This window comes from Anoplopoma fimbria, chromosome 9, assembly GCF_027596085.1.
Source record: "Anoplopoma fimbria isolate UVic2021 breed Golden Eagle Sablefish chromosome 9, Afim_UVic_2022, whole genome shotgun sequence".
Taxonomy (NCBI): Eukaryota; Metazoa; Chordata; class Actinopteri; order Perciformes; family Anoplopomatidae; genus Anoplopoma; species Anoplopoma fimbria.
This window is the reverse complement of record NC_072457.1, coordinates 2809495-2831216: the sequence shown is the minus strand read 5'-3', so window position 1 is coordinate 2831216 and position 21722 is coordinate 2809495. Positions and strand designations below refer to the sequence as shown.

Here is a 21722-nt window from a genome sequence, read left to right as displayed (position 1 = left end):
CCGCATCAGTTTAGTCTTTTATGCAAAATGGTCATCCTTGACACATCTATTTGATGTATTTTATTGGTTTACTCAATCTTTTGCAATCCTGGAAATAATAGCTTGATTAAAATGATTACCACATTATGGTTACATCTATGCAAATCACATCACTTTGTTAAGGTTTCTTAAAGATTGCTGCTTTGGTTGAATTATAGTCAAAGATGAAAGGATGTTTTTATTTTTCACCCTTTAACCTACCACTGCGTTCTCCAGTGACAAAATCCTGCACTTCATATGTTCAATGTCAAAGGGTATTAGATTAATATATTTAGTAAACAAGCCATCATTTTCACTGTAGCAGGGTTTTAGCCTCTGATAAATATAAATAATCAGAGGCTAAAAATAAATAAATTCTATTTTTTTTTATTAAACTACCCATTCATCAGTAAAGCATACGATTATTGCGTGTAGTTTAAGGATAAGTATAACGTATATGAGTAAGAAGTAGTATATCCACATATCTTTGTCTAACCCGCTCTCACGCTCAATGCTTTGGATTGGTCAAACAAACACAGGACTTTTTTCTCTTTTTCCTGCGTGAGGCTAAAAGTAAACTTTTACATGTTGTGAGGTGTTTCTTAACGTGATGCTTAGTTAAAGACCAAAATCATCATCAACTGTATTATATCCAGGCGATCCACTGTGCGAATTTGAAGCCTACATAAAAGAATAGAGTAGAAAGCATCTTTGATTTCATGAATGCTCTTTTAACACAGTCTCATGGTAGTTTGTGAAATATCCATGAAATGCAATCTGTTGGTTTCGTGTACACCGACTTGAGTTGTCGTTTTTTTTCATGTCTCTCGGAACAAAAAACTTACAGTTGGGTTTAAGTAACTATACCAACAGTTAGGTTTAGGCCACTATACCAAAAGGGAGGTTTAGGAAACTATAACAAAAGTTAGGTTAAGGCAACCAAACTGCCAACAGCTAGGTTTAGGCAGCTAAACCAGGAGTTAGGTTTAGGTAACAAAACAAACAGTTAGGTTTGGGGAACAAAACCACTACCATAAAACCACAATGGTTGTCAAACACCGCATTTTGATCTATAGATTATGAAGGGCAACCTTGATATCATCCATGCCCTTATTGTCTTAGGGGGTGTTTTATTCATCCTAGCTGTTGTACATTCCAAATGAAAAGGCCAGAATCAAGTATTACTGAGAAAAAAAGACTTGGTCTTGGTCTGTTTAGCAGACAAAGGGATGGATTTGGATCATTGCCCAAATTAGCACAAGAGTGCAGTCTCAAAACGTATGTTAAAATGTCTTTGGAGCATTATTATGTTATTTCCATGGCCTAGGAGAGTTCAGTCAATATTTGTGAACATGATCCACATGGGAACACAAAGTGTTTATTCTTGTCTATAACGCTAGTCACACCAAAGAGGAGGGGCTTACCTCCTCCATCACATTACATTAGAGTCATTTAGCAGACGCTTTTATCCAAAGCGACTTACAGTCAGTAGTATATTACATATCATTCACACACTGATGACAGGCTACCATCAAGGTGCCACCATCAGACTCTAACTAACATTCATTCACATCCAGTCCACACCGATGGCAAGCCTTCAGGAGCAACTTGGGGTTGCTCGACTGCTGAAGCCGGGTATCGAACCACCGATCCTCTGATTGGAGAACTACCTTGCTCTCCACTACGCCACAGCTGCCCCCTAGACGCCAAAAACGCGTCATCCACCATGGGTTAAATTACAACTACTGCTGCTTTGTACATGTTGTGGAACTCCGGGATACGTAAAACAAATATGGGTTTCTGATTTTTAAATGTATATTCTTTTAAAAATGTAAATCTGAAAAGCACTTTGTGCTTAAAAGGAGATGAGTTTAACATTCAGAGCATTGATATAGCAGCAAACTGATATTATCTATGTAAAGATAGAGTGCAATGTTTTAACCTGAGCAGAGAATGAAGGCACTCTCCCTCTGTGTGTGTTGTAATCTGAGCTTGTCTGTGCTTTGTTTATAGCTGGGCCGGCTACACATGCTATTAGTGCATGTTAGCGCCCCACTGGTTAGCTCATGGCTGCAGCTCAAACAACCGCCTTCCAAACCGACAGCATCATCGAGCAGTCGGGCAGGGAGGCCAATTGCTGTTGTTTTCACTGTTAGCACTGCTAGCACCGTTAGCTGCGTGCAATGATCTAGCCTTTGCCATGTTGAGAGCCGCTGTTGTTTTCACTGTTAGCACTGCTAGCACCGTTAGCTGCGTGCAATGATCTAGCCTTTGCCATGTTGAGAGCCGCTGAGAGGCAACCGAAATGCTCCTAATCCTGTGTATTGCACCTTAATAAAATTATTATTTCTACACTAGTGGTTGAACTAATTTTTAAAGGTCATAGGTCAAATGCATTCCTGTTCATCCCTGCAGCTACAGACTGGGTTATCTCCCGCCTCAATGTGCACAGAGATCAACTTAAAAAAAGCATGTGTCCTTCGTTTTCCCCTCTTCCTTTGCACTGATACTTGCATCGGCTTACGTCACACCGGCAGTATGTCATTCAGAGTAGGCCTTTCACACTGTAATAAACTCTGCTAAAAATATTATCAGTAAATAATTAAATATATAATATTATTATTTGTGTGATGCAAGTGATACAAACAAAGAAAGACAATGAGAAAAATAATAATAAATTAATATAAATGATTGAAATAAATAAAAAAATCCAATAATAGTTTGTTTTGTCACTTTCAGGTATTTTGTGGATATTATGAATAAAGAAAAGTCCAAAATTGGGCAATATTCCTGTGTTACAACAATTATAAAATATGACAAAGTTGTTGAACAGAACATTTGGGGACTAACGTCTCATTCTCATTAAGGCTATTCAGGTCCAGCAGGCAGCGATGATTCCTGTGCTGAAGAAGGATTTTGAGGACATCCGCTCTGTGTGTGAGTTTACTTACAGCCTTGGACTGACATAACTCCATCTGGTGAAGCCTTTTGGCTATATAATACTGACACATGCCTGACAAAGATTTTCATAGCTTTTTTCATAGGTCTCCTGTCTGTTGGTAATACTGAGTCTTTTTGTTTGTATGTGCATTGAAGTTAGTTTACAAATAAGAGGAACACAAAGTGTGAAACTTGTTTCTGTGGTAACAGGACACCATTTACTTTAAAAATAGAGGAAATCCAGCTCCACCACCCACTGTGTGTTTATATGAACTGTTGTCTGTTTAAAAATATGTCCCACTGTAGAAACTCATCTTTTAATTAAATGTTTTCTCCCCTGGAAGCTCCAAAGCTTCCCTCTGTGTCAGTGAGTCCCTCTGCTGAGATAGTGGAGGGCAGTTCAGTGAATCTGACCTGTAGTAATGGCAACCCTGCAGCTAACTACACCTGGTACAAGGAGAAAATAAATCCAGACCTTCCTCATCTCGGTTAAGAACCACGTTAAGAACCACGTTAAGAACCACGACTATTTATATTTACATGTGAGTAAAGGGTAAGTAAAGTAAGTGGTAGTAACAAGGGACGGGGCAAATGAAGTCGGTCCATCGCAAAGCAGCAGGCTCATTAAACGAGCCTTTTCAGAATAAAAGTCCATTAATCATAGTTTGTACAACATCTAATTATGAGCCTTTGTTCAACTTGAGCAAGTTATTTTAAAGAGCATCCTGCCTCTGTGCACCTCTGTCTGATTCTCTCTTCTCTTTCTGAAAGCTCTTTTTAATGCTGTTGGTGCTGGTGATGGGTTCAGTAACTTTCTATTTCTATTTAAATGTTTACACAGTTTAAAAAACACATTGTGTTCTGGGTTTTTAACTGGCATTTTGCTCACCGTGCATATTAATGATCAAAAGAGGAAGGAAATCTAGGCGTTAAACAGCCTGTTATCTGTCTTCTGCTTACTGACAGAAGAGGGAACTCATCTTTAAAGAAGACGTCTCTCTTCATTGTAAGTATAAGCACTTTATTAATGTGTCTGTTAATGTTTATATCTTTTTTGCATTATTTTATCTGCTTACATGTTTTATTGTCTCACATTTAGAGATCAGAGGAGCAGCTATGAGTTTAACTGCAGCAGTGAGTGGATTTGTCGTCTTCCTTCTCTCTGTACCGGGTACTGAACACCTACATTTACATTTATCGCATTAAAAGAGGGGAATATTGTCACGGATGTGGTGTGGACCCAAAAGCAGTACGACCAGGAGACAGATAAAGTTCTGGAGCTTTATTTAAAGCTGAGCACACAGCAGACAGACAGGCAGGGGATCAGGCAGACGGAAACCAGAGGAAGCGGAGGCTAAACTCGTGGTCGGGGACAGAAGGCTGAGTCGTTGACCGGGGCACAGGCAAGGCAGAGAAGTTCAGACAGGCAGGGTCGGCAACGGGAAATTGCTGGAAGGTCTGACATAAATGCAACGAACGATCTGGCAGCGAGTGTGTGACTGACTGGGGTTTAAATACTGCAGGGTGTAGGTGCAGCAGAGTGAGCAGGTGAGAGGGATGGTGCTGATGAGGTGGGTGTGGCAGACAGGTGCACTGCATGAAGCTGATTAGGTGAGTGAGGGAGAGTGTGGTGAGAGAGAGAGGGGGCGGGGCTGTGAGCTGGAAGTGGAACTGGGAGTGGCCGGAGTGAACTGAGAGAGAGTGACAGGCAGGTGAACAGAGTGAGCCAATTAGGTGAGTGAGACAGAGTGACAGGGAGTATGGAGCTACTGACAGTATGGAGGAAGAACTGTGACAAATATAGTATAATATGGGTTTTGTAAAAAACAATGAAGGTCACAAACAAGTGGATGAGAGACGTGTGGAAGGCAACACTTCCAAGAAACACTCAAAAGTTTTTATTTACAAGTTTTCTTTGTGATGAACCAAATGATGAAAAGAAACATGTTCTCTCTGAACCTCCAGGGTTTTTCCTTTTAATATTAAGATTTCTTATGCCATCCTGTTCAGTAAAACCTCCTCGTGGTTCACAGGTTGATTATGTTCCTGCTCCGTCACTTCACCTGCAGACTGTTTGACATCCTGCCTCTGTGCACATCTGTCTGATCCTCTCTTCTCTTTCTGAAAGCTCTTTTTAATGCTGTCGGTGCAAAACGGGTTCTGTACCTTAACCTCTATTTTAAAGTTAATACTGTTTGAAAAACACCAAGTCATTGTGTTTTGGGTGTTAACTGGTGTTTTTCTCTTTCCTTCCTCTTTTTTATTAATGATCAAAAGAGGAAGGAAATCTAGGCGTTTAACAGCCTGATATGTGTCTTCTTACTGACAGAAGAGGGAACTCATCTTTAAAGACGACGTCTCTCTTCATTGTAAGTAGAAACGTCTCTCTTCATTGTAAGTATAAGCACTTTATTAATGTGTCTGTTTATGTTTATATCTTTTTTGCATTATTTTATCTGCTTACATGTTTTATTGTCTCACATTTAGAGATCAGAGGAGCAGCTATGAGTTTAACTGCAGCAGTGAGTGGATTTGTCGTCTTCCTTCTCTCTGCACCAGGTACTGAACACCTACATTTACATTTATCGCATTAAAAGAGGGGAATATAGTATAATATGGGTTTTATTTATAACTGGTTCCTCCTCACCCTGTGAAAACCTCCTGCCTGTTTAATCTGTTATAAAGCTGACCCTGGTTGAAGAAGTGCTACCTCATGTAGCGATTAGTTTCCATCTACTTTTATCAGTTTTAAATAGTTTTGTTGGAGGGGTGCTGGTCTCACAGTGAACCACATACTGACTTAACTAGTCTTCTATCATCATACATCAGCACCAAACCCTGCTAGTTCCTCCTTTACTCTCTGGCCTCAGTGACGTGTTTCCGTGCTCTGTGTTGATAGCAGCTTTTATCTCGTCTTCATATCAAAGCTGCTGTCAACAGTTTTCTTCACCTCTGAATTTACTTTTAGATTTCATACTGATCAGAAACCTGAACAGAGAGGAAACTAACAAGAAAAGCACAGACTAATAAATATGACCCTTAATTATTGATTATTTATATGTATATTGATACATATTTATGTCTTCCTCTCTGTGCATTGACTGTGTAAAACTACAAAATACAATAATTTAATTTAATGGAATATATTAATATCTATATACCTATATATATATATATATATATATATATATATATAGATATATATAGAGAGATATTTATATCTATATATATCAATATACATATATTGTTGGTCCATTTGTTGGACCAAATCCAAACCATCCAAATACTTTATTGCAGTTCAGTTCTAGTGTGATAGATGCATGATAAATAACTTTTAATGACAATGACTAATAATGATAATTGAACATGTTGAAGCTTGTCCAGGTCTCCTTTCACCAAATCACTGATAACTTAACAAACCTTTGATTTCGGTTCCTGATGTTCTCTATTGTGTTACAGTGATTCATGGTCAGGATGGCTGGAGAGTGACTTACACTCCTACTAAGATCTGTGCTGTAGGAGGATCAACAGTGGAAATACGCTGCAGCTACACATACCCATACACAATATCTCGCCTTAAAACCCGAGTTGAGGAAACATTTTGGTTCACTAAAGTGAGTAATGATGTTTTTGTGGATCTGAGAACGGACCCGGAGTATTCAGGTCGTGTGCAGTCTCACTGTGGAAACAACTACTGCACTCTGACAATCACAAACGTGAGAGAGAGCGACTCAGCTGAGTACAAGTTCATGTTCACTACAAACCAACCAGGTGGGAAGTATACTGGTGATACTGGAGTCTCTCTGTCCGTCACAGGTAACTTTTTCATCTGAATATTTAGTAATTTAGTTTTCAACATCTTCTGAATGTGTTGTTTGTTTATATGTGTGTGTATTAATGAAGACTTCTGTTCATGATTCATATATTCAGATCTCCAGGTTCAGGTGAACAAATTAGCTGTCTTCCAGTCTCATAACCGGGCAGAGTTGACGTGTCAGAGCAGCTGTCTTCTTCCTGGTCGTCCTCCCTACGTCTGGTACAACAATGGACAGAAGATTCAGAGACAAACTTCTATTTTGTATTTAGACAACTTTAATCCTGCAGACAGCATCTCCTGTGCTGTAGGAGGATATGAGGACTTCCCCTCTCCTTCACTGTGTGAGTTTACTGACTGTCTTCCTCTGACATTACTCCATCTGGTGGAGACTTGTATGTACTGCACCTTAACTGCATGAAACTCAGTTAAAGGTAGTCACTCATTGGGTGATTGGTTGAGCAGGATTTTAAAAATAACATCTCTCCCCAGACATGTTGCATAATTATCTCTTCTCAGTTTTCACTGTGAAACTAAGCTTTAAAATAACTGCTCACACTGGAATTTTAGAGAAAAAAATGTGTCATCGTGTCTTTAGGCTGGGAGTTCTTTGGATCACAAATAATTTTTGCCAGTCATGAAGGATATTGTCTGGTTATTTGTTCTTCTGTATCATTTTATACTTTTTCTTAGTGAATTTGTTATTTTGGAGTCTTACTTTCAGAGCAAAACATCATGTATCCAGTTTTCAAGTCACCTTTTTTTAAATTCTGGTCCATCCACAAAAAACATGAATGAAAAGAATGAAGTCAGATGTTAACCAAGTCATGAAGAATTACAAGTAATTATTGTTACAAGATCTGTCCAATCAGGTTTCCCTATTGGAGTAATGATGTCATGAAAAACACATTTTCACTGTTTATTTTACACTGCTGCTCTTCTGCTCTATTACAGAAAAGTGTGTTTAATGTATTTTTATCTTTTTTTTTCTTGGTATAAAAGAAGCATTTCAGGCATTTTTTTAAAACTTTTTTTAAATGAATGGACCAAATCCAAACCATCCAAATACTTTATTGCAGTTCAGTTCTAGTGTGATAGATGCATGATAAATAACTTTTTATGACAATGACTAATAATGATAATTGAAGATGTTGAAGCTTGTCCAGGTCTCCTTTCACCAAATCACTGATAACTTAACAAACCTTTGATTACGGTTCCTGATGTTCTCTGTTGTGTTACAGTGATTCATGGTCAGGATGGCTGGAGAGTGACCTACACCTCTTCTAAGGTCTGTGCCTTAAAAGGATCAACAGTGGAAATACACTGCAGCTACACATACCCATACCAAATATCTGGCGTTAAAACCCAAGTTGAGGAAACATTTTGGTTCACTAAAGTGAGTAATGATGTTTTTGTGGATCTGAGAACGGACCCGGAGTATTCAGGTCGTGTGCAGTATGACTGTAGAAACAACTACTGCACTCTGACAATCACAAACGTGAGAGAGAGCGACTCAGCTGAGTACAAGTTCATGTTTTCTACAAACCAACCAAAAGGTAAATACGTTGGTGAACCTGGAGTCTCTCTGTCCGTCACAGGTAACTTTTTCATCTGAATATTTAGTAATTTAGATTTCAACGTCTTTTGAATGTCTTGTTTGTTCATATGTGTGTGTATTAAAGAAGCCTTCTGTTCCTTTTTCCACATACTCAGATCTCCAGGTTCAGGTGAACAGATTAGCTGTCTACCAGTCTTATCACCGGGCAGAGTTGACGTGTCAGAGCAGCTGTCTTCCTCCTGGTCGTCCTCTCTACGTCTGGAACAAGAATGGACAGAAGATTCAGAGACAAACTTCTGTTTCGTACTCAGACAACTTTAATCCTTCAGACAGCATCTCCTGTGCTGAAGGAGGATATGAGGACTTCCCCTCTCCTTCAGTGTGTGAGTTTACTGACTGTCTTCCTCTTACATTACTCTATCTAGTGGAGACTTTATTGTACTGCACCTTAACTGCATGAAACTCAGTTAAGGTAGTTAAGGACTTTAAAAATAACATTACTCTCCCCAGACATGTTGCATAATTATCTCTTCTCAGTTTTTACTGTAAAATGAAGCTTTAAAATAACTGCTCACACTAGAATTTTAGAGAAAATGTGTCATCGTGTCTTTCGGCTGGGAGTTCTTTCGATCACAAAGAATTTGTGCCAGTCATGAAAGAAATTGCCTGATTTTTTGTTCTTTCTTATTTATACTCTTTTCTTAGTGAATTTGTTATTCTGGAGTCTTAATTTCAGAGCAAAACATCATGTATCCAGTTTTCAAGTCAGGTTTTTTAAAATTCTGGTCCATCCACAAAAAACATGAATGAAAAGAATGAAAATTTCCAAATAATTATTGTTACAAGATCTGCCCAATCAGGTTTCCTTATTGGAGTGATGATGTCATGAAAAACACATCATCACTGTTTAAATGGCACAGAAGTCATTACGTCCCACCACCACATAATGCGTTGTTAAGAGGTCGTAGTCACGTGTTTCTGTGAGATCATGTTTTGTCTCAACCCAATCAGAGTAGACTGGACTTTTTAAAAGAGACAGGTGTTAAAGACTCAATCAGGATATTTTCACAGTGTCAGCATTAACAAAGTCTCTAGTATCCATGGTAACAGGACACCATGTAGATTCTAATACAGAGTGAAGGAAGCTCCACCATCCACTTTGTGTTCATATGAACTATAGTCCATTTAAAAAATGTTCCACTGTGAAAACATTAAATGTTAAATGTGGTGTTTAAATGTTTTTCCTCCAGATGCTCCAAAGCTTCCCTCTGTGTCAGTGAGTCCCTCTGATGAGATAGTGGAGGACAGTTCAGTGACTCTGACCTGTAGCAGTGATGCTAACCCAGCAGCTAACTACACCTGGTACAAGAAGGATGGATATTCATCGTCTCCTCCTCTCAGTAAAGAACCTCAGCTCGTCTTCAGCTCCATCCAGTCCTCTGACTCTGGACAGTATTACTGCACAGCTGAGAACCAGCTGGGGACGAAGACATCTGAACACATCTCTATTAATGTGACATGTGAGTGAAACAGATTATTCAAAGATAACAAACATCTTAAATCTGTCCAGTCTTTGCAGGAGAAGATTTCACTGATCATAACTACTTTCTTCAGCTCTACTTGCTTCACATTCAGTCTGCTGTAATTCACTGAACAGCTTCAGCAGAGTTTAAAGGTCTTATGTGGTTCTGGGATCAAGATTGAAACCATCACACATCCATTTGTCAAACAACCTTCAATGTCTAAAATGTTGCTACACAAAGCCATTTATAGTTTATTATTCAATATTGTTTGTTCTTATGTTCTTGCACTTACTTAATCTCTGTTAACACGTCTCCTCCAGATGCTCCAAAGCTTCCCTCTGTGTCAGTGAGTCCCTCTGATGAGATAGTGGAGGGCAGTTCAGTGACTCTGACCTGTAGCAGTGATGCTAACCCAGCAGCTAACTACACCTGGTACAAGGAGGATGAAGACTCACCAAAAGCATCAGGACAGATCTTCACCATCACTGACATCAGAACTGAACACAGTGGGAATTATTCCTGTGAAGCCCAGAACAACAGAGGACGTCATAACTCCACCTTTCTTCTGATGATTGTAGCTGGTAAGTTCTCCACATTCCCCATCACACAAACACACATGTTTACTTCGTCCGACGTGATTACGATGTCAAAATCTGTTCATATTTTAGGGAATTCAACAATGATAATGAATATCATCAGGTCCACTCTGGTGGTCTTGATGCTGATTCCTCTGCTTCTCCTGAGTCTGTGGACGAGGTACAACAGAAACAAATCACTCACTTCTGTCCTTTAGGTTCAGTGTTATGAATTTCATTGTGTTACATTCTGTATTTGTTGTTGGACTCATTACAGGAAGAAGAAACCTCTGAGCTCCACCACTGAACCACACGAACTCATAGAGGTAGAGGTGAGAGAGAGAGACTCTGTTGACTGAATCTCCCCATTATCATAGTTATAACTTGGCCCATAAACGGTCTAGAAAGTGAAGAAGAAGTAAAGTGAATGTATTACTTAAAAAACATCTTTCTAGAGAGAAACCAGTAATGCATTTCACCGTAACATAACTTTAGCAAATAATGTACTTTAAACATGCTTAAAAACATTTTTTTTGCTGAAATGTAAATGAATGCAGGATTTAATGAATGATGTCCATCTAAACTAATATCTTGTTGTCTTTCTCCATCAGTTGGACTCTTGTCCTGTCTATGAGATCTTCTCAGAAGCTGCAGCACAGACAGAAGACACAGAGGAGCAGGAAGACCGGGTGTGAAGTCCAGTCAGGTTAGAGCCTCCTGCTGCATCAAATAAAACAGGCTGACTTCAGATTCATAGTCACAGTTCCCAACTATAACTTTACACGATAAATTTAGTTTTCTGTGATTTTCTTCAGATGCAGTTGAACCAGAGAGAGACTCACCTGATGGAAACAAAGTAGTACGACATTGAAACATCACTGTGGAGAGCGAGGCTGTGCAGGATGTGGGGGAAGTGGAGACGTAAACCTCCCAAAAGTTTTCTTTCTTGTCAGTTTTCAGTAGCAGCAGCAGCAGCAGGTAGGAGTCAGCAGCACAGACAGTCAGCAGCAGAATGAATGAAGAAGGTTTAGAAGAACGTGGTGTTGGCAGCTCCAACTGAATCATGTTGAGGTGACAAACTTGATTTATTGTTTAGATCAGCTGATGGTCAGGTGCTGTGTGACTTAGTGACTCAAGAAACTGCTTAAAATATGCAAGCTTAATTTTCTTTTAGTGTTTTATATTACAGAAAGTGAGGATGAAAGTTTCCATGCAAAATATTGTTTTTAAGTTCTACATAATTAATAACTTTTGAGAAATCCTGATCAGCTTCTGGGTTTACACCTGCCCAATAAAGTCTGTTAAAAACAGAGACAGTGAACTGAAAGCATCACATTTTACTCCATATACAGTTTAGTTTGTCATACATTGAAATCTAACAAAAGCATTAACTTTTTTGGATGTTATAAGTAATGAACCTGTTGGATGACTCTGTAGTTGTAAATATTAGTCTGCAAAAATATTTGGATGTCAGCTTTTCTTTTTCATTATTCACAGTATTATTTTATTTACCATCAAGACTAATAAACTTCTTTTTGCTTCATCTTATTTCTGTCATTCTCACTTTGTGTCACTATGAGGATGAAATGAGCCACAGGTTAATAGTTTATTAGGGTTTGGGATGTTGCTGATATGAAGATGCACTGACAAAAAGACCAATATATTTTTCCTTTTAGCTGTAGTGCTTTTATTATTCTTGATCTAGACTCAACAGCTCTGTTGAATTTATTAAATGTATTGTTTGGGCTCTTTTAGCACCACAAGCCAAGTGCCATATAGTGACATTATATTCTAAAGAAGGTAGATATCTCAACGGCCGATATCTCCAACACTAGGCAACCCAAACCAAAACTATCTAGATTGATGATTTGCACTAAAGGTGAGAGGGAAAATAGATTTAGGGGTGAACTGTCCATTTAGCTGTCACAGTCACACCTGTTCACTCTTCTTGCACTATTTATCTCAGCTCACAGCCCAGCCCCCCCTCTCTCACCACACTCTCCCTCACTCACCTAATCAGCCTCATGCAGTGCACCTGTCTGCCACCCCCACCTCATCAACACAATCCCTCTCACCTGCTCACTCTGCTGCACCTACACCCTCCAGTATTTAAACCCCAGTCAGTCACACACTCGCTGCCAGATCGTTCGCCGCATTCATGCCAGACCTTCAAGCGTTTTTCCCCAGACTGATTTCCCGTTACCGACTCTGCCCGTTTGGACTACTCTGCCTTGCCTGTGCCCCGGTCAATGACTCAGCCTTATGTCCCCGACCACCAGATTCCTACCTTGCCTTTGCCCTGGTTAGCCGCCTTAGCCTTCTGTCCCCCACCACGAGTATAGCCTCCGCTTCCTCTGGTTTCCGTCTGCCTGATCCCCTGCCTGTTTCCCTGACGGCTTGGCATTCTCCTTATAGGAATTCACGACATGAGTCTGACCCTGCCTGATTGTCTGACCCTGCCTGTTTGTCTGACACTGCCTGTTTGTCTGCTGTATGTCCCGCTTTCAATAAAGCTGCTGCATTCTACACCGTCTCCTGCCGCACTGCTTCTGGGTCCACACCACACCCGTGACAATACCTATGAAAAACAATGTGCCTCAATATGTAGGTGGAAAAAAAACAGTCAGCTTTGATGTTTTGGACAGTAACTTGTGTACTTCAGTACTGCCACTATTGTGGTTATTTTAACCCAAAAGAAGTCCTTTTCCTGGAACTAACCAAGTAGATTTGTTTGCCTAAACCTGAGTTTCCTGTGAAGATGGAAGTTTATTTTTATAAGGCTTCATGCATGCAATGAGCGGAAATTACCACGTGATGCCAAATTATGTTGGAAATATCACAAAAATATTTTTTTCCCGTATGATATCATACAACCCGTTGTGTGAGGATATATTGCATGGCTGTTAGAGCTAACAGACAGCTGGAAAATAATCTCAGAACCAGGAAGAAAAGTACAGATTTCATCTCATTATTTTCACTGTGTTACATATTGAAGGGCTTATGCAAATTTAATTGTCTTGTTCACATGTTCTCATTCTCTATGCACTCAGAGCGAGATCTGTCTTTATTGTTAAACTTTCATCGAGCACATCTAATGTGGCCTGAGACTTCTGTGTTGTCATCCCTCCTATTCATAATTCCCTGAGGACAGAATATCAAGATAGAGCCAAGGTCTGTTATGTCCCCATTTTCTGTTATGTTGAATAGCATTTCGACTGTTTGCAGATGATATTGTCCTTTTGGCTTCATTAGACTTTGACCACCAGTGTACTTAAAACTGATGAGGCTTCAGAAATGCAGGCATTTCTATTTGATGTTTGGTTTAGCTTCGTGGAATATCTCTCTGAATAGTGACCACTTGCTCTCCTACCATCATAACTCAGGAGAGAAAAGCTCTGTTGTACTAATCGGACTGTTGCACTCATGGGCGTATAATAAGAAAATGGCCCCTCCACCACCTCTCCTACATTGGTGCAAGACACACAAACTTGATTGAAATGACCAGTTTATAGGCAGATAAAACCATAATTTCATTTTTAAAACTCCATGGATGTATTATGCACACATGCACTGATTTGTCATATATCACTCTATGGCACCAATGGGCCCAAAATTGCTGTAACACCCGAAATAAACTGTGTTTTCTTTATACCTCCATTTCTCAGGATCATGGAAATATACAGCTGCTGGAACAATCACTGTTGTTCTCCTGGCTGTCATATCCCTCTCTGTCTTCCTGTGGATTAGGTGAGCATTTCTGATTCAGTGATTCGTTGTTTGTCAAACCATTAAAAGTCAGTTTGTAAGAAGGAAAACATTCAACCGTGTATTTATTTTTATTAATTATTTCAAACAGAAAAAAGGGGGCTTCCAGGGACTCGTCTGAACTTCAAGAGAGACGGGACAACAGGGAACAGGTGAGAATAGTTACGTTTACTAGTTTAGTACAAAAAAAACCTTTTCCATTCATCTTACTGAGTCAACCCGATCTCAGGGGAAGGCTTATAACAGAACAACATTTAAACCGCTTTTTTTGTGTCACTTAGCAGCACGATTATGTTGAGGCAACAAAACCACTTAGTTAGGTTCATGAGAAAAACATCATTATTAGGCTTTAATGAACTATGTGAACTAATTTAGATACGTACCTAAACAATTCAACATAAGTACAGAAAACATGTCACAAACATCTCTTATATAACTTAAAAAAACCAAACACACTGGTTTCGAACAGCTGAAAGTAACTTTGCCTCTGCTGTGTCTACCTGATCAGGGACAGCAGGAGGAGCAGGGTGACCTCCAGTACGCCAGCATCCACTTCTCCAACAACCAGGCAGATCCTCTCTACTCCAACATCAGGCCAGCTCAGCCCCTCAGACACACGGAGCAACAGGAAGGGGCTGAATACGCCGCCGTCAAGTTCATCAGAGCCCCGAGGTGAGCAGCTCCTCACACAGGAACATTAATCTCACTTCCAATGAGAGAACTTTGATATAAATGAATTGCTTTTTCATTCCTTTCATTACTGCCATGATAATATTTCATAATGTATCTTAAGAATCACCTTTTTTTCTCAGAATCAGAAGTGGGGAGGATCCAGCTGCATTGTACAGCACCGTCAAGAAAAACTAATGATCACAGAGTCTACACCTCTATACATATAAATATATCCATATATATGTTCGATGTTCATAAAATGTATTTCAATTTTATTAATATATACATATTTAAAACTAATAATAATAATAAAAATAATGATCATTATTATTATTATGATATAACAATAATAATAATACTAATTAGTATTATTATTATAATATAACAATACTAATTATTATTATTATTATTATTATTATTATTATTATTATGACAATCCAGGTAAAATATTTCACTTTGGACCAAAGTGGAGTGGCAACTGTTTTCTGTAAAACAGTATAAAAATGAGTTTAGTGCCACCAAAAGTATCACCTGAAGTGGTAAAAACTTGCAAATCGCTAATATTAAAGTAATTTCAAACAGCAGACATACAGGCAGGATCAGACTCAAGTAGAGGATTCCTATTGGGAAAGCGCCGAGCCGTCAGGGAAACAGGCATGGGATCAGGCAGATGGAAACCAGAGTAAGCGGAGGCTATACTCGTGGGAACTCCACTGAGGCTGCAGAGTAAGAATCCTCTAAGGCTGAGGCAAGGTGGACGGGCAGAACCCCTCTGGGGGGGCGAACAGGAGGTCGACTAAGGCTGCGGAACGCCGACGGGTCAGGAGTCGGCAGGAATGCCGACGGGTCATGAGGTGCAGGAGTCGGCCTGAGCTCCGAAGGCTCAGGAGGTGCAGGAGTCGGCTGGAGCGCCGACGGGTCAGGAGTCTGCCGGAACGCCGACGGGACAGGAGTCAGCAGGAGCACCGACGGGTCAGGAGTCTGCCGGAACGCCGACGGGTCAGGAGTCGGCAGGAGCGCCGACGGGTCAGGAGGTGCAGGAGTCGGCCGGAGTGCCAACGGGTCAGGAGTCTGCCGGAACGCCGACGGGACAGGAGTCGGCGAGACGTGCAGTATGGGGGACCGACCTCTCCTTCTTTCCTGCCTCCTTCCTACTCTGGCTAGCTGGATGCTCAGAGGCCCTTCATAAGCCAGGCGGCTTCCCAGGAATGGGTTTGGGTCCTGGGTGGACTGAGGGACAGGAGTTGGCCGGAACGCCGACGGGACGGACAGGAGTCGGCCGGAACGCCGACGGGACAGACAGGAGTCGGCCGGAACGCTGACGGGACGGACAGGACTCGGCTGGAACGCGACGGGATGGACAGGACTCTGCCGGAACACTGACGGGACAGGAGTCTGCCGGAACACCGACGGGACAGGAGTCTGCCGGAACGGCGATGGGACAGGAGTCTGCCAGAATGCCGACGGGACAGGAGTCGGCCGGAACGCCGACGGGACAGGAGTTGGCCGGAACGCCGACGGGACAGAAGGTGCAGGCGTCGGCCGGAAAGCCGACAGGACAGGAGGTGCAGGCGTCGGCCGGAAAGCTGTCCGGACACGTGGAGCCGGAACCAGCGAGACCTCGGCCCGGACCTTCGGTGCGGGAACTGGCGAGACATAGGTTCAGACCTTCGGCGAGACGTGCAGTGTGGGGGACCAACCTCTCCTTCTTTCCTGCCTCCTTCCTACTCTGGCTAGCTGGATACTCAGATGCCCTGTGGTGCAGGCTGAGGGACAGACTGAGGGAGAGGAGACTGGAGGCTAGGTGGCTGATGGCTAGTGGTGCCCAGAAACTCTGTAGCCCAGAAGGGCAAATAGTTCATCAGCCATGGCATGGAGGAGGCCTCCCTTTGTGCCATTTTGAGTGCAACCTCTCTGTACTCGTCGTTAGGAGCTCTCCTCCATTCCCCCTGGATGCAGATGATGGTATACAACAGTTCATTCAACTCCTCCTTAAACAATGCTAGGTCCATGTTATGGCCAGATCGTACTGTCATGGGTGTGGTGTGGACCCAGAAGCAGTGCGGCAGCACATGTAGTAGAATGCAGCAGCTTTATTGAAAGCGGGACATACAACAGACAAACAGGCAGGATCAGACAAACAGGCAGTGTCAGACAAACAGGCAGTGTCAGACAAACAGGCAGGGTCAGACAAACAGGCAGTGTCAGACAAACAGGCAGGGTCAGACTCACGTCGTGAATTCCTACAAGGAGAATGCCAAGCCATCAGGGAAACAAGCAGAGGATCAGGCAGACGGAAACCAGAGGAAGCGGAGGCTATACTCGTGGTGGGGGACAGAAGGCTAAGGCGGCTAACCAGGGCAAAGGCAAGGTAGGAATCTGGTGGTCGGGGACAGAAGGCTGAGTCGTTGACCGGGGCACAGGCAAGGCAGAGTCCAAACGGGCAGAGTCGGTAACGGGAAATCAGTCCGGGGAAAAACGCTGGAAGGTCTGGCATGAATGCGGCGTACGATCTGGCAGCGAGTGTGTGACTGACTGGGGTTTAAATACTGGAGGGAGGAGGTGCAGCAGAGTGAGCAGGTGAGAGTGATTGAGCTGATGAGGTGGGTGTGGCTAACAGGTGCACTGAATGAACAGATCAGGTGAGTGAGAGTGGCCGGGGAGAAGGGGCAGGGCTGTGACAATAACAATCCTAATTATTATTATTATTATTATTATTATTATTATTATTATTATTATTATTATTATATAACAATACTAATTATTATTATTATTATATTATTATTATTATTATAATATTATTATTATTATATTATTATTATTATATTACAATATTATTATTATTATAATATTATTATTATTATTATTATTATTAGTATTATTATTATGACAATCCAGGTAAGATATTTCTCTCTGGACCAAAGTGGAGTAACAACTGATTTCGGGAAAAAAGGATAAAAACTGAGTTTAGTGCCACCAAAAGTTCCTAAAGTGGTAAAAACTTGCAAATCGCTAATATTAAAGTAATTTCAATGTGAAAACATATCCCTTTTCACTTTAAACCAGCGTGCATGATGGGATCACAGAGAGGTAGTGTAATGCTCAAAGTTAAAACTGTGACCTTGAAATGCTGGAATATTTCCATAAGGTATTAAAGTCACCTGAGATCTCTTATACATTTAATGTAAATGACAGTAAGTCACAGCTTATTAATGTGCAGCTTTACTATTGGAGGGTAACATGTGTTTGCTGATCTAGTTGTAGTTCATAACTGTTGCCACTAGATGTTAGTAAAGAGTTACATTTTGCTAATAACAGAGAATGTACACTCCTGTATTTACAATATATCACAAAGCGACTTACAATCAGTAGTATATATTACCACCACGTTCTTCTTCTTCCCTCTTTTCTTTTTTTTTCTTTTTTTACCAGTTTTATCCCAGCTGGTTTTATTGTAAGTCAAATATCAGTATCACTGTCCTAATTTTGTAAATTATTTCTACTGCCTCACCTGCTCATTACAGTCATCTACATGCTTATTTTTTATACATATACTTCAGGCTGGTGTGTTTTTTTTTTCTCTACTTGTATATACGTTCAACACTGTGAATTTAGATTTTGTACTAAAAAGTTCTGTTTTGCTTGAATAAAAAACAAAATAGTAGTTAGACTAAAAAGACCTGATGTGTCAGCATTTGCACTTATTCCATTCAAACAGGTTCTTCATCTGTTTTTCTTTCCTCTTAGTAGTCTGTCTCTTGTGCTGCCGTTACATGTGAATTTCCCTCTGGGGATCAATGAAGTCTTATCTTGAACATGTTTTGTACTATTGATTCTTTTCAAATCACCTTTAATCTACCTTTTACCAGTATTTGAATACTTTTAATAATCAGATAGATACTAATGATTACTTTACAGACCCTAAATGGTGACAACACTTAAGAAAACAATCTCCTTCTAAATGGCCTTTTAATTGCTGAGTGTGGTGTTCTGAACTAGTTTCTCACACAAAGAGATTACTTTGAGCAGTTCTACGAAACTGCTTAGTTTCAAGTTTAATCTACTCGCTCGTCTTGTATGTAAATAATGTAAAGAGGAAGGAAGTTGGGTGTATTTTTATCAACTTAACTTCAAACTTCTGCTTTCACACGACACAGCCATCTTATTAAGACAGCACCCTTCCTCATGAAGTGTTTTCTGATGTGACTCCTTTACTACATAAGTATCTTATTTACCTGCAGACATGTTTTATTCACTCTGAATCTCCAGAGGAGCAGCTATGAGTTTAACAGCAGCAGTGAGTGGATTTGTCGTCCTCCTCACTGTACCAGGTACTGTATTTCTATATTCATGTTGTAGGATATTTACACAAAGTGAACATTTAACTAATGATTCTTCGGTCATCATGTTCAGAGATCTGACTTGTGAAGTGATGCAGTGCCTGTTTGTAAAACTCTGGACGTCTTCAGATATCTCTTTAACACAACACACAGACGACTTCAACGTAACGTCACCACTGTAACCTCTTCACACTCTGTTGATGATGTTAGTTCCTTTATTTGAATGTTTGAGACTAAAGTTTTGTTCAGATCTGACACTTTACACATGATACTTTTTATGTTTAGAGTAAAGTAAATCAAGGACAGCTTTACTTGGGTTTGAACTTTACAAACTAACCTTTGATTGTGTGAACCGTGCTCTGAGCATGATTGAAGTGTGACACTACTGTAGAAGATATTTTTGTCTTGTTCCTCTTTTCTCAAAGTGGAATTGCCAAAACGTCATTGGTGGTAAGGGTGCATCAAACGTGGTACATTTATGCTCAGATGCTAAATCAATTATTATTATATATTACTTATTCAGGAAATAATGAGTGAGATAAGACGTGAGGGTTATGTGTGGGATTGTCTGTTAAAAGATTTAGAAATTTAAATAAAATGTGTGGCAAATGTAAAAACAGAACGAATAATCAGGTTTAAGCAAATTTAAGCACAAAAAAGCCATGCATGTAATAAAAAGAAATTGGAATAAGAAAATATAAAAAATTTTTGGGCAAAGAGAAAAATTATGAAAAAATATCAATAAAAAAACTGATTGGTACTGAAGTATTGTCTTCTTGTTCATCCATCCATTTTTCCATAACCTGCTTATCCAGTTAGAGACAAATCTCAGCTGTCAATTTTCACCCTGGACAGGTGCCAGTCTGTCACAGGGCTGACAAAAAAACAACCACTACACTCACATCCACACCTCTTTAGAGTTTCAATGCATCTTAGCTGCATGTCTTTGGACTGTGGGAGGAAGCCGGAGAACCCGGAGAGAACCCACGCTGACACAGGGAGAACATGCAAACTTGTGTCATGTGGAAACACACAGAAGGTTGTCCAGCCCGGTTTTAATTTCACCCAGGCCCCTCTTGCTGTGAATGAAACCACAAACCTGCAGACTGTCTTCTTTTTCAGTTGTAGTTAGAGACAAGTATGTTTTTATGACTGTGATTGCAAAAAATCTTTGATGTAGATTTTGAAAAGTTGAGTTCTCCTAAGACAGATAGGTGTAAGTAGAACTGTTCTCTGATGTCATGAATCTTCTGTGTTACAGTGATTCAGGGTCAGGATGTCTGGAGAGTGACTTACACCTCTTCTAAGGTCTGTGCCTTAAAAGGATCCACAGTGGAAATACGCTGCAGCTACACATACCCATCTAGAATAAATCACCATGAAACCCGAGTTGAGGAAACATTTTGGTTCACTAAAGAGAGTAATGATGTTTTTGTGGATCTGAGAACGGACCCGGAGTATTCAGGTCGTGTGCAGTATGACTGTGGAAACAACTACTGCACTCTGACAATCACAAGTAAGTTTAATGTGAGAGAGAGCGACTCAGCTGAGTACAAGTTCATGTTCACTACAAACCAACCAGGTGGGAAGTATACTGGTGATACTGGAGTCTCTCTGTCCGTCACAGGTAACTTTTTCATCTGAATATTTAGTAAATTAGTTTTCAACGTCTTTTGAATGTCTTGTTTGTTTATATATGTGTGTATTAATGAAGACTTCTGTTCATGTTTCACATATTCAGATCTCCAGGTTCAGGTGAACAGATTACAGGTCTACCAGTCTTATAACTGGGCAGAGTTGACGTGTCAGAGCAGCTGTCTTCCTCCTGGTCATCCTCTCTACGTCTGGAACAAGAATGGACAGAAGATTTGGAGACAAACTTTTTCATTTCGTACTCAGACTACTTTTATCCTTCAGACAGCATCTCCTGTGCTGTAGGAGGATATGAGGACTTCCCCTCTCCTTCAGTGTGTGAGTTTACTGACGTTTACTCTGCATTCTATTGTTTATGATTTGCATTCTAAATTGTTGACTCGCCGACAACATCATTGCTGTATTTTGATTCAAAAAGCATTATTACCTTACCTATGTACCCTTATCTGTTTTACCAGCTATGCTCCTCCTAGTTGTAGATTTTTAAGGGACCCCAGGTTTGGGGTGAACTGTGGCTTTAAATTTAATCTCCAGAATCAGCACTCTTGACAGCGGCAATAATCAAACATTAAAATTCTTTCATTTCTACCTGGATAAATAGTTCCTTTTAGGAAACAAACTTTTAACAAATAAGACTCACTATGTTTTATGATAACCTTCTATATTAAAGTTAATGTACATTTATGTCTCCTCCAGATCCTCCAAAACTTCCCTCTGTGTCAGTGAGTCCCTCTGCTGAGATAGTGGAGGACAGTTCAGTGACTCTGACCTGTAGCAGTGATGCTAACCCAGCAGCTAACTACACCTGGTACAAGAAGGATGTAAATCCAGACTCTCCTCCTCTCAGTAAAGAACCTCAGCTCG

At 40.4% G+C, this 21722-nt stretch overlaps 1 protein-coding gene across 3 annotated transcripts; it reads left to right on the top strand.

Moving 5' to 3' along the window:
• Positions 1-3904: 3904 nt before the first annotated feature.
• LOC129096030 (B-cell receptor CD22-like) lies at positions 3905-11943 on the top strand. Of its 3 annotated transcripts, none has more exons than XM_054604677.1 (13): positions 3905-3964; positions 4058-4129; positions 5236-5327; positions 5446-5517; positions 6418-6774; positions 6889-7116; positions 8014-8370; positions 8486-8713; positions 10174-10434; positions 10522-10609; positions 10706-10754; positions 11040-11134; positions 11244-11943. In XM_054604677.1, the coding sequence occupies exons 4-12, from the start codon at positions 5463-5465 to the stop codon at positions 11121-11123; spliced, it is 1707 nt and encodes a 568-aa protein (XP_054460652.1). In that variant the 5' UTR covers positions 3905-3964; positions 4058-4129; positions 5236-5327; positions 5446-5462; the 3' UTR covers positions 11124-11134; positions 11244-11943. The 3 variants fall into 3 exon arrangements, with proteins under 3 accessions (XP_054460652.1, XP_054460651.1, XP_054460653.1); XM_054604676.1 differs by having other exon boundaries at positions 10706-10760; XM_054604678.1 differs by lacking the exons at positions 10174-10434; positions 10522-10609; positions 10706-10754; positions 11040-11134; positions 11244-11943 and adding an exon at positions 9581-9879.
• The last annotated feature ends 9779 nt before the right edge of the window (positions 11944-21722 follow it).